We start from the raw sequence: 14485 nt of genomic DNA on the forward strand, positions 1-14485 counted from the left end.
GATGGGCTGCAAAAGAGCTAATACCTTCATGTTCAATAGAAAAAGTGAAGGATACTATTAGGAAGTTAAACTCAACTCGAACCCGAGGGCCAGATAACTTACCTGCTTCTATAATTAAAACAGAGTTAAACTGGTGGGCACCATTTTTCTCTAAGAGGTTTTCTGCTGTGCTAGATTCGGGTACTATTCCAAAATCGTGGAGGGGAGCGGTGATTAGGCCTCTGCACAAAAAAGGGGACAGGTAGGACCCAATAAACTACACAATTAATATTGGTGTGAAAGTATTCTTTAAAATAATCCTCGACAAACTGAAGGATTGGTTTGAGCTACACTCGATTGTACCAGTGGAACAAGGAGGGTTTAAGGAGGGGCACTCAACCATTGACCATTGCTTTGCCTTATGGGCATTAGCTCGGAAGTCGATAGAACAGCAAGATAAACTATACTGCTGCTTTGTCGACTTTCGGCCGCATTCGATCTAGTAGATAGGGAGTGTCTTTGGGAGTCGCTAAAAAGTTATAACATTCCTGAAGAAATCCTAGTAATTATCCAAGAGTTGCATAGTGAGAAGTGGACCCAGGTTATCAAAGGTACAATGGGGGGTTTGACATTTGAGATAGCGATCAATAACGGCCTAAGACAGGGCTGTGTATTGGCCCCACTTCTTTTCCCAATTTTTCTTGCCGATCTACTCCTCTTTAATGACAGAAAGAAGTGCAAGTGCAAAGGTAAATGGGAAGCATCTGTCCTGTTTACTGTACGCAGATGATTTAGTTATACTTGATCAAACAGAACTGGGTCTGCGAAGGAAGCTAAATGCGTTTGATACATACTGTGTATCTAAACCCCTTACAGTGAACACGGACAAAACAAAAATACTGTGTTTTGAGAAGAGAGATAAAAAATGCAATTGGTTTTTGGGGCAAACAAAATTAGAAGTTGTCAATGAGTACAAATACCTGGGAATATGGTTTGACAAGCCTTTAAAATGGGATACGCACCTAGAGGCCCAGAAAGCTAAAGCCTTAGCCTCTGTTTGTGGGTTGAAAAAATTAAACCGGCATTATGGTGCTATGTCCCACAGACCCTTGTTGAAGGCCTATCATGCAATGATCCCTCCTCAATTGCAGTATGGAGCAGAAATGTTATGTTTAGGCGGGAAAAGCTACTGGGACAGCGAGGAAAGGAAATGCTTAAAAGCATTGATGTCATTGCCTAGCTAATCAATGATACAGGCTATTAGGCTGGCGTGAAACTTGTTATCATGGAATGTCCAGATTCAAGTGAGGTTACTTAGGTTTTGGAAATGGCTGGGGTCAGGAGAATATGTGAACGTGTCACGATGGTGTATGAAGGAGATTCAGCTGAGTGAACTAAAGTGGCGAAAATAATAAGAAAGAAACTCTACTCCATCTGTGACAATCTGATGGTGAAAATCGATCACCTGTCCTTGCACATTGAGCAACGAAAAAGTGTACTCAAATCTTTGGGGAAGGAAAAGTCTAGACTTATTGATATGGAGTATTTGAGACAAAAAGAGTCTGTGCAATTTATGATAAATAGCTGGAGGAATGGTATTTGATACCTTTATCTAGACACCTTACCAAATCAATGGCTTTGAATGGAATTATTAAGGGTGAGAGTAGGCATTAATCCCGCTCGTGCAAATGATAAAATACAAAGGATACTGATGGATCCTGATGGTAGATGTACATGCGGGATGGGCATAAAATGGACCTGTTTACACATTTTAATGGATTGCCAAAAATTGCTAGCTCTGTGAAAACTGTTTTTACGTCCATTTCTTTTAAAGTATGGTATTAGGTCACGGACGCAAGCAATTGAGCTCTTTATGAACATGCAGTTCCTTGATATTGCAATAGCAGTGGCAAAGTTTATCCAGGCTGCTAAAAGGTTCTTTATGGAATAGGGAATGAAGGAGTGGACCGAGGACTGATAAATAGAGATTTTAAATTGCGTAATTTTAAATGTTTTAAATAGAAATTTAATATGTTTGGATCACATATGTGTTATTGATTTGCGTTCATAAATTGTGTATGGGATTGTTTTTAACAAAATTAAGATTGATGGTAGGAAAACAAGTTTCTTATGATGTAAGGTGATAATGAATTTGTTATAATTTTTGTAATTTTTTTTCCGCTTTCAATGGCTCCTTTTTAGAATTTTACACAACATATTGTGTTTTATGTGGTTTAAAGACCTACGGTCAAAATAAACTTACTTTTTGAACTTGAACTTGATAGGATCAGGCAGAATAGTTACTCCTAGTCCATTTGGAGTGACCATATACATAGGAAGAGTTTCTCTCTTCACCTTTCCTGAAGTAAAGGCAACCCATCAAAGATTTTATTGTCTACATGACAGTCTTTCCTTGGTTGGAAGGCTTGACTCTCTTCGAAAGGCCATGTACATAAAGCAGCCTGAGGCTCCAGAATTAACACAATGCAAAGACAAGAAAGTGAGTGGTACTTGGAGGTGGGAATGAGCCTTCATGTTGACAGTCAGGTGGATCACCTGAATGCTTGACCTAGGTCTGTCATCTATGAAAAAGCTAATCTGTTTCTAGTCACGTAAGGTCATTTATGGATAACATGTATTGCTCTTTAAATATACAAGCAGAGTTCTTTCTTTCTCCTCCAGAGTGTTAAGTAAAATATCAATCCTAACTGAACCCACTAACACAGGTTTTAGAGTTCTCTGCTGGTGCATGAGTCCACACATATCGTCGATACCCTCTTTTCTCGGTTTTATTCAAATTTGTTGAGCATGAATCTGAATAGATAAATCCGTTAATGTCATTGCTGCAATAAGCTGATTTACAAAAGAGATAATGTGCCTTTCAGATTGGCTTTAATGATTGCTATTATCTGTTACGGTATGCAGTCATAACATACAATTTCAAATATTGATATACCAAAATATCGATTTTGAAATCTCGATATGACAGACTATCAACCTGCAAGAATATCGTCAACAAGAATATCGAAGTTAGTAATATCGTTAGTAAAAATATCGTTGTTTATAATATCAACATTTTTTATGTGTTCTGTATGTTAGTATATGTGTTAAAAGTATAGCTTATTTAACGTATGTTTGCATTTTTTAGAAATAATTTATTTCATGTTAATTAATTTTTGTGTATTTTAGTTCCGTAGCGGATTGTGGGTTTATAGGGGAATAGGGTGGGAAGTTTTTTAATTGAGATTTATTAATTAATATTTGTATTACTTACTATTTTTGTATTTAATAATTTATATTGTTATTTGTGTTAATTAAATTGTTATTAAATATTAATTATTTGGTATTATTCATTAATAATTAATTGGTAAATATGTTAATTGTGTAATTGTTTTAGGAGTGGGTTGTGGGTTGATAGGGGAGTAGGGTTGGAAGTAGTTTAATTAAAATTAATTGGTTAATGTTCTTATTAATTAATATTTGTTATTAATATTTTATATTGTTAATTGTGTTAAAACATGGTATTAATTGGATATTAATTATTAATTATTAATTGGTAGATATGTTAATTGTGTAATTTTTTTAGGGGTGGGTTGTGGGTTGATAGGGGAGTAGTGTAGGCAATAATTTAATTTTAATAACATTTTCATTAATTCTTATATATAACATTTATTTAAAGTAATTTTATAGTGTTAATTGTGAGAACTAATTTATTTTAGATGTTTTAAAATTGCTTGTTAATTGTTATTAGTTAATGAATTAATTGTTAAGTAATTATGATAATTGTGTAATATTTAACAATATTGGTGGTGTCGTTGATAGGGGAATATGGTGGGAGGTAAATTATTTTTGAAAAATTAATTATTTGGTCATTTATATTAATTATTTTGCAGGAGTGCGAATAATAAATTATTTCACTCCGCTATCCAACACTTTCCTTACTGTTGTACTTGCTGGAGTGGGAATACTACATTATTCCTCTACACTATCCAACACTTTCCCTACTGTTACACTTGGTGGAGTGTGAATAATAAATTATTCCCACCCGCTATCCGACACTGTCCCTACTTTTGCACTCGATGGAGTAGAAATAGTAATTTTTAGTCACCCGCTATCCAATACTTTCCCTACTGTTGCACTCATTGGAGTGGGAATGGTAATTGTTACCCACCCACTATCCAACACTTTCCCTACTGTTGCACTTGCTGGAGTGGGAATAGAAATATTTACCCCCCACTATCCAACACTTTTCCTACTATTGCACTCTCTGGAGTGGGAATAGTAATGTTATCCCCAATGCTATCCAACATTTTATTTACTGTTATAGTTAATGTAGTGTAAAATATTTTTTTACAGATAATTATTAATTTAAATATTTTTATTTATGCTTTAACCCGTTATACAATGTAGGATGTTTACTATGTCTATTGCTGCTATCAATTTGCACTTGCACTTTAAAAAGAGAACTCCCGCCCCAGAAGCTCACATGTGATCAAGGCCTTTGCCTGGTCGAAACCCGTCATGGCGACATGGTGATTGCTGAATAAATCACTATTGCAGAAATTTGGGCCTACTCTTGCCTTCTTTCAAGACGAATGAAGTGGTGTGCAAGCTTTTAGTTTTATATATATATATATATATATCTATATCTCTATCTCTCTCTCTCTCTATATATATATATATATATATATATACATATTTATTTATTTATAATTTTTATTATGTTTCTAACATTTATTAATAATTATTTATTAATATTATTAAGTTAATATATATATATATACGTTTTTAGATATGTATGTTTCATTTTATTTATTGTTCATTTATTATTTATCCTTTTTAACATCTTTAAAATAATTCTAACTATGTTTTTATTAATTATATTTACTATTTAGTTAATTTTATATTATTTTCAAGACAGTTTAAAAAAATCGATATTTTATACAACGATATTTTAAAAAACTATATTTTGGTTTCAATAGTTTTTACTTACCTTTGATAAGATAGGATGTCGATATTCTGTCCATCGATATTCTAGACTCGATAATCTTGTAGGTCATCCCTCGATATTTTGTCAGTGATCCCTTGATGCATGGTACAAAGCTGCTGTGGAAGCTTCATTCGTTCAGGCATCCTCTACTCTCCAGCTCTGGAATAAGCTAATATTCGAGACTAGCTCCTCATTACTTTGTCGAAGTATAAGGCGCCCTGCGTGTGCTGTCGCTTGAATAAAATGGCCTTCAAATGAGTGAAGGCCTGGTCATAATTCAATAACCAGGGGCTTTGGTTCAAAATAAGGAGTGGTTCCCAAGCCATGGCTTCCTTCATTTGGAAACTTCTGAGGCTGTGATCTATAATGTAACTGATATTGTGCAAGAAATTACTGCAACTCTCCAGAATATTTGTCAGCTGGTACTAAAGCCATATGCCCCACAGGAGCAGGTAAAACCAAGGGCACCGCGTTGTGTTGATGTATGGGAGGGAAAAAACATAGAAAAAGTAGAATTACCTCAAGGATGGTGCATCAATTATAAAATGTGCAAAACTGTTTATGAAACTGATCAGTGTTGGTCTTGTTAGAACCTTGTGTTTTTTCACCTTTTACTTCATATCATACTTATGGGACTAAAGTCCTTTAGTGATAATGTCATCAGTTTCACTCACCATATATGAAGCGGACAAATGGTGAAGGTGGAAATGTGAATTCTCCACGAAGATTGTTTACTATATTCGCATTTGCATCATGGAGGCTTGACTGGTTTAGCTGATCAGCGAAGATAACGTAATCGACAAGGACACTTCCTTCACTTCAAAACAGTAACAAAAACATTGTTAATCACCCAGAGGTTTCTCGTATATTTTTGAAATGCGATGAAAGGTTTTAAGAAACATACATTGCACTTTAGATGCAAAAATGTTCAAACTGCAAAAGTTGCAATTAAATACATTCTATATACAGACAACACTAATATTAATGTTTCCATTTGTTCTGTAAGTCCCGAAGGGACAGTAACCTTCACTACCAATAATTAGGACCATGTGAAACAAAGGGTCCACATGCAATCTGTTATACTCTTAACGAGATAAGTACAATTTGCACCCAGAGGATGAATACACTTGTAAATCATTAAGTTTATTTTCGCTTCAGGAAAGTTTTTTTTCCTGCGTGCGGAAACTTTTTCATCCCAACTAATTCTGAGTGCTGTATTCCTTTTACCTTCACATCGCATTTGGAACAGTTAGATCTATTGGCGTTTTTTAATGACAATGTCTTTTTGCCCATGTGTTTGGCTGTTTGAGGTTTGGACTGTATGGGATGTGTGTGGTGTTGAGTGGAATTTTGTGGGGTGTATTGCAAGTTTTAGCTGTGAAATTGTGTGGGGTGGAACTGTGCGGTGTGGAGTGTATTTGTGTAGTGGAATTATGTGGTATGGAGAAAGAAAGAAAAAAAGAAAGAAAGAAAGAAAGAAAGAAAGAAAGAAAGAAAGAAAGAAAGAAAGAAAGAAAGAAAGAAAGAAAGAAAGAAAGAGCAGGCGACAGATACATAAAGATGGAGAACCTGTGGACGCAGAACACACCATAAGAAGAGGAAGAGAGCGTGGGTTTGAGGATCGGAAACCTTGAAAGACAAGGGAAAGAAACTGTGTTTAGTATGTGTGAGCAGACAGTATAGAGAGGAGATAGGGAATGTGAGGAAGGGATGAGGGGGCAGTGGGATTGCGACATGAGAGGGTGTAGTGGCAGTGTGAGGGAGAGATGAAGGGGCAGTGGGTGTGTGTGGGAGATCTGACAGGGTTGGTGGAAGTACAATGGAGAGATTGGAATTGTTTTTTGTGGAATTGTGTGGTGCAGAATTGTGTGTTGTGGTGTGAAGTTGTCTAATGGAAATATTTGGTATGTCAGTGACATACCTTTGAATGTGGTTCCCTAGAATGACTACTTATCTTTAAGATGGCGACCATGTGTTTTCCACTGCTACTTATTTTGCACTTTCCCTTATAACCAAATTCCCTCATTGATCAGTGATGAACCTTATAGGGTAAAGCTTCGCTCACTTCTTTAATGCATTTCCACTTACTTTTGAGGGCTGTCCAAAGGGCTGGGCCCTGTGCCATGACCAGACTAATGTGTCCATTATATAAGCATGGAGCTCTAAATTTGATTGTGCTTGTATGAACGTTGGAATTTCAATCAACCTAGGCATCTCCTGCTTCAAACTCCTGAAGGTATATGCCCCTCCTCGTTACATATGTTATAATTCCAACTCTTTGTTGTCCTTTGGCATTCACCTCCTCACTCATCCAACCACCCTATTCTACAAGCAGATGATGTTCCCATGCAGTGGTGTATATACAGCATAATATTGTTTCTAATAAAGATATTCCAACAACCACAAAAAGAAGTCTAAAACTGCAAAAAACTAAAAAATAACTATGGGTCATATGTCCAATGAAAGTGACTCAGTGAGTGCAGCAAGCCAATTGGCTGCGCTGCAGCGAGTCACTTTCAAGGCACACGGATGCAACATATTTACAACAATATGTTGCATCCCTGTGCTTTTACCTGCGCTGGCGCACAATTGGTTGCCATGCACTTACACAGGCCCCCTTGCACCATGGTGCAAGGATGCCTGCATCACGGGGATGATTGTTCATGTGCAGGAAAGTGTCCCTTCCTGCACATAAACAATCTAAAATACATAAGCAAACATAGAACTTGCAAAACATAATTTCTTTACATGATTGTTTATGTGCGCTCTCCGTCATATAAACAATCTGCAGAGGTGATTTCCTAGTTCTATGTGTACTGCAGAATGCAGCACGCATAGAAACAGGAAAGAAACAAGGAGAAATGAATTAATTTCTCCTCTTTGCGCCTCCCCACACCTCCCCTGAGAAGGCGTAGCATTCAGGTGCATTTCCAGGTTCATGATTTCCTGTAAATCTGTAAATGTGTCAGGTTCAATGGGTGGTGCGTGGAAACATCTATCAATGTAAAGAATTGTATAAAGAAATGAAAAAATAAATGTGCAAATGCCAGTTTTTTCACTTTCAAATATTTTTAGCAGCAAACACATTACAAAACCACTTCAAAGGTATTTGAGCTAGTCAGGCTACTGCTTGAAAGAAGTGCCCCGCCTAGGGTCACCCAGGTCATTCACGACCACCTCTCAGCCTTCCATACAAATGAAGAGTCGGTCAGACAGTAGAGAATACAAACCAAAGTTATTTAATAGTATGCGCTTCGGTGGAGTCTGGTCTGCCCAGCCTCCTTAGATAGCTGCCGAGGGACTCACCCTCACCAACATAACATCGGATATTATACATTTCCAATACCCGACAAGACCCGCCCAGAATGGAAATTTTCAATTGGAGCAGGTCAACAAAGGAGGCACAGAAGGATGAGATACACTCATGGTACCGGGCACATGCTATCTCAACTTAAAGGTTATTCTGCCCGGGCCGCAACTCTCTGAGAGCGGGAGCCAGTGTACCTACTGGGATAGGCATTCAATTAAAGAACGATATAATCATTAGTGCAGCGAAACACAACCTTGAGTAATAAAGAGAAACAAACAAGGCTGGTTTCTGCCAAGGCAGACAGTATGAGACAGAGGCTTCCTTTCGATCATGACACAAAAGTGCGGCTCAGTACAAAATGGTGCAGTAAATGCTAACTTAACTCGCAAAATGCTAGAAGGAGTCTGCTAGACGCATTTTCGCATTCCAACAGACCCTACTTTTAGCATTTCCTAACAATTTTGTATAATGCTACAGGCAAAGTAAAATGACAATTATTAGATGCCAGTGCACACATTATTAATATTAAAAAATGTCTTCATCAAAGGCCATGAGGTCGTGGACGGCCTGCATAATCATGCCCGAAGACTTAGCATCATGTATTGGGGCCCTCGGAGTAGGTGTTAACTTTCCAACACAAGTACAGCAAGCAGGAAGGCAATGCACGCGTAGACAACATGTGAAAATGACACCTGCAATTGCTATCAGAAAGATAAGGATCTTCCACCCTCAAATGGCTACTAAGCCCCAGAACCTACCAGAAAGTGTCCAAGGACCATTCTCTTGGTGGATATCAGATGCGAGCCTATGCAATTTCTGTATTGCAGCGTATACATTAGGAGCAAGCCCAACCCCGATCTGCTAGGATGACGTCTAACACCATCCTGTTCTGTAACGCAACAAGTCTCGTAGCCTAAAGCTCAGTTGTAATGTTGGTCAAGATCCCAATGACCCCTTCCACCACCCTTGTGAGCCTACAGATAATAAGGCTATTGGACATGGGGACCCAAAAGGGGACAAGACCTTTCATAGCATCTGTGAACTTCTGCAAAGTAGTGTCTGTCTGATCTATGTCTTCTGTGTCAATAACTCTTCTAACACGAGACAGATGGGCACTGCTACGCCGCAATCGATGATCCCTATGGTAGTTGTATGGTGCTATATACACTGTGGCAAGAAGGAATAAGAGATAACATATTCCAGACCATCCCAGAGGGCGCCAAACAAATGCCTGGGACCCACAAACAAAATAAACATTGTGAGGGGGTAGCGGAGGTGGGCTTCTTTTTGTGCTCAGTACATAGGTGTAATTGCAATTACTCTTGCCCACTTGAACTTGTCCAAATCCTTGAAAACAAAATCCTGCTGTTGTGTTTACCACCGGCACCAGCATTGCCTCATCGTGAGTAATATTGCGTATCTGTAAGGACTTAAAATATTCAGTGACATTAAACTCCTGGAAATTCAAAATTTAATTTTGAAGCCATGTGACATTTTGTTCTTCCTCAAATATATGCATACAAGCTGTCAGGGATAATGTATCAGGGGTCGCTTGTTCTCCTGGGGTGAACCCTTGATGGACACGTATATACTCCAAGACAGTATCATAATCGGCTAATGTCATATTCATAGTATCTAAATAGAAATGAGTATATACCATAGTAAACAATTGGAACCATGCCGCTCAACTCCAGAGGTAGGAAAAAGGCATGGACAACAATACATTGTTTTTGTGGGTCACGGAAGGGAGCTGTCTACAGATCCAACAATTCATGACATTGGACGTGCTATGTGACTGGTGGAGCATCTGCAAGAAAACGCTCTCGTGCTCAGGGCCAACAGGCGCTGTACCAATGAAACAGTGCACAGGGTATTTTTCCTCCAGAAACCACATTACTCCAAGTATTGCTATTATCAGAACCATTACTATAAAAACTATCTTACTCCTTTTGGACCAGGTGGGCCAACCAACCCCGTCCCTCTCCGAATGAGGTGCGGCAAAAGGCTGTTCCTCCTCAACAATTGGGCGACCAAAAGGATACATTGTTGTTAGAGGGAAAGAAATTCAATGCAATGGGGCAGGCGGCAAAGAAACGAGAGAATGGGCAAAGGTTCCCACTTCCGCCAGTGCCTCGCTGGCAAACTCCTATTGTTCCCACGTCTTTCAGGGTAGTGCACCCCCCCTTTTCCGGGGAAGCACGTTGAATTCAGCCTGTCCAATGTCTGAACACTGCACCAATCTGCCTTTCCCTAAACTACCATTGGTACCACAGGTAAGGTACACCCTATTCTTTTTCCGCGCAGTCCATCCCTACTAGTCTGACTCCTTCTTTGTTGCACTGTTCCTCCGTCAGTGACCCAAATTGGACCTAGCTGCTTCAGGCACTGAGGGATCAGCAAGTAGGGGTTTTAACTCAGAGGGGCCAATGTACTGGGGCTCAAGCACCTGTGGGCCAATAAAGGGTGGCTCCTGGATGGCCCTGATCTCAGGGGGCACTGCCTCATTCAATGCAGCATCATTCTCTTCCTCTGTTCGCACCCACGGCAGCCGGGCATCCGAGAAAGGAACGAAATGGGGCACTAGCTATGTCTGGGAATTGCCGACTCCTTCAACCACCCACTGGTCATACGGCAGGGGCACCTCCCTGCAATGCTCAGAATGGATCCAGTTCTTCCGGCCGGCCATCTTCATGGCACTTCGGGTGGCAAGGAACTCCTGGGCAGGCCCCTCCCAGCAGGGCTCCAAACTTCCTTTCCTCTGGAAGTGCCTTGTTAGAACATAATCCCCAGGCTGAAGATCGTGTACTGGACCCTCAGGTGCTGGCGGCAAGGCTTCGTGAATCTGTTGGTGAATAGAACGCAAACGTTTAGTCAACTCATACAAGTAATTCATTACCAAAGGTATTTTAATTTCGGAGAATCTACGTGGATGCAGGACGCTCCAGACATTCGCTGGGCATCCGAACACGACCTCATATGGTGACAATCCTGTCCTAGAGTGAGCCGTTGCTCTTGTAGACAAAAGGGTGAATGGTAAAGCATCTGGCCACTTCAATCCTGTGCTTTCCTGAATCTTTGCAAATTTCAGTTTGAGAGTACCATTATCCTTCTCAACCAAACCTGCTGATTGGGAATGATTTGCAGCATGGAACTTCTGCCTAATGTGCAGGCCATCACAGACCAATTGAATGACTTTCACATTAAAGTGACTCCCACTGTCACTCCTAATCAAACGGGGCAAGCCGAAACGAGGGAAGAACTCATTCAAGAGTGCCTTCTCCCGTTGCCAAGGCTGTATTCTCTTTAGTGGGATAAGCCTCAACCCATTTGCTGAATGCACAAACAACTACTAGCATGTATTTCAAATTGTTCACTCGTTCCATTTTGATAAAGTCCATCGAGAGGACCTCGAAAGGGAACGAAGAAGGTGCAAAATTACTAGGGTGTGCCTTTCCCGGGGTTATACATCACGCATACCATGCAGTATTTCACCAGGTGAGCAGCGGTCTTGGAGATGTTGTCATTCTGCCATACGGGGTCTGCAGTTTGCATATGCCCTTTGCATAGATATGAGCTGGCCCATGGGCCATAGTGACTACAGGGAGGATATAGGCGTCTGGTAGCATCCATATCTGTTTCCCTGACTTATCCATCCAACACCCATCCTCATCTAAACGTGCTGTACTCTCCTGCCAGACTGCTAACTCCTGAACTGCTGCCTCACTTTGAATTTCCTTTCCACCGTCCAGTGTGTCCTCAAACATAGTGACTTTGGGCACCCACCTAGCAGGACCCGCCACAAACATATTTTTCATCTTAGTTTGGGCTGTCTCCTGAGCTATCTGATCTGCAAACACATTCTCCCTACCCACAGCATCAGTGACTGCCTTGTGGGCGCTGCACTTTCTTATGGCCAATTTCTTAGGGAGTGTCAGAGCTGACAGGATCCTATGTATAAGGGGGCCATTCTGGATGTGTGTCCCATGGGAAGTGAGAAACCCTCTCCCTGCCCAGAGCTGCCCAAAATTATGGGCGGCCCCAAAGGCATACTGGCTGTCAGTATAAATATTAACAGTCAGTCCCTCACTCACTTCACAGGCTCTAATAAGGGCAACTAGTTCAGCTGTCTGAGCAGACTGATAGGGGACTTGTGATGTCTAAACTACCGTATGCAGTATAGCGAGTGCATGCGCTGCAGTAGTGGTGCATCTGGTAATTTGAAACAAGAGCCATCAACATATAGTTCACCTTGGGGGTCAGATAAAAGAACATCAGTCAGATCTACCCGTCCCTTCGTCTCTTCCTTTGTCCGAAAAAGACAATCATGTATGTCTATTTCTTCACTCTCAGAAGGGAGGGGAAGTAACGTGGCAGGGCTCAGAGTGGCACATCTTTTGGTCATGATATGCGGGGCAAAAAGAGTTAGCTCATAACCAGTCAGACATGCACTGGTGAGGTGCTGTATCTTGTTTTTATTCGAAAGGGTATCCACAGCATGGAGTATCATGACTGTGAGAACAGTATCAAGTACCAGCCCCGGCAAGTGTTGGATAGAGACGGCCACAGCTGCGACTGCTCTTAGACAGCTCGGGAGGGCTCTTTCGACAGGGTCAAGCAAGGCTGAGAAATCAGCACTTGACTTATGCTTATATCCAAAGGCCTGTGTTAAGACAGAGCACGCACAACCGGCTGTCTCGTGTACATACAGCACGAACAGCTTTGCATAGTCTGGCGTACCAGGCACAGATGCAGAGCAAAGCGCAACTTTCAATTGCTCAAAAGATTGCTGACATTCATGCATCCAGGGCAAGGTTTCATGCACATCTTTAGTGGTTTGTGCCAAAAAAGGTTTTGTTAGTAACGGATAGTTAGCAATCCAATGCCGACAATAAGACGTAATGCCAATAAAAACGTGTACGTCCCTCTGAGTCTTAGGAATAGGCATTTTAACAATAGCACTAATAGGCTCTGGGGTTAATCTCCTACCCTCCTTCGATAGTAGGTGACCTAACAAGGTGACCTCCGGTCGGCAAAATTGAAATTTAGAAAGGGACACCTTATGTCCATGGTGCGCCAAATGCGGTAACAATTGAACCGTACTTTTCCTACAACAGTCTTCAGTGTCAAAAGCAATAAGAAGGTCATCCACGTATTGCAGCGAGACATTACCTGGGGTAATCGAAATGATTCCAATTGGTCTTTCAACTTCAAGGCTTGACTATATATATTCTGGGACTTTCTGTATAGCCTTGAGGAGCCGGACAGAATCTAAAGCTTCTGCCAGCTAGGGTAAAACCAGACAGATGTGGGCTATCAGGATGAATCAGAATGCTAAAGAATGCATTTTTCAAACCAATGACAGAGAAGAATTTAGCAGAGGAAGGAATCATTGTCAGAAGAGCGTTAATATCAGGGACGACCGGGAACTGAGGGACCACTATCTTATTAACTGCGCACAAATCAATCACAAAAAGATAAACATCTGGGGGTAATTGGAAGACTCTGAAGAAGCCTTTTTAAGAATGGGGATAATGGACTATTACGCACATTTGCAGTCTTCTCTTCAACCACACATGCCTCAATGAGAGCTTGAATAATTCGCAGCAAAGCTCGCTCCCCCGCTTGTTGACTTTTATACTCGAGAATACGAGGCAAAATAGCATTGCCTTTAACTTAAATGGAAACTGGGGGAATCGTCAACTGTCCCACATCTGTATCCCCAGTGGTCCACAACATGTGCGGCACATCCTTAAATTCAGCCGGAAGGGGTACATCTTTGGACAGACACTGCTTAGTGCTACCAACGTCCGGGCCCATTTTCATGTAAACACCGCTAGGGGAACAAAAAATTGTAGCATTTAATCTCTTTAACCCCTTCCATGCGGGGCGGATTCCCCCGCGGTGCTGACTGCTGCTTGCGCGGGCGGGCTCATGACGGAACGGTTCCGTCATGAGCACAGCTCAACCGACGCTCATGACGGAACCGTTCCGTCATGAGCGTCGAAGGGGTTAATAAATCCAAGTCCATCAAATTTTCCCCACAATTAGATGTCTACAGAAATGGCGAATTCACAGTTAAGGGACCAAAAGTCAAGGCAAGGGGTTTAGAAATGGGGCTCACAACCGGCACACTAGAAAAGCCTACCAAAACATTGTTTTCTTTTTCAAGTACTTTCCAGTCACTTCATAGCATGTTGAGATATATG

General features: G+C 40.8%; 1 protein-coding gene across 1 annotated transcript in view; it reads right to left on the reverse strand.

Moving 5' to 3' along the window:
- The window catches only part of LOC146816676 (adhesion G protein-coupled receptor F5-like), a 956016-nt gene that overhangs the window by 367184 nt on the left and 574347 nt on the right, over positions 1–14485 (reverse strand). Inside the window, exon 9 of the mRNA XM_085610571.1 lies at positions 5644–5786. Coding sequence (XP_085466697.1) covers positions 5644–5786 — 143 coding nt within the window. The remainder of the gene's footprint in view (positions 1–5643; positions 5787–14485) is intronic.

The sequence above is a fragment of the Triturus cristatus genome, chromosome 6 (assembly GCF_964204655.1).
Source record: "Triturus cristatus chromosome 6, aTriCri1.1, whole genome shotgun sequence".
Classification (NCBI taxonomy): Eukaryota; Metazoa; Chordata; class Amphibia; order Caudata; family Salamandridae; genus Triturus; species Triturus cristatus.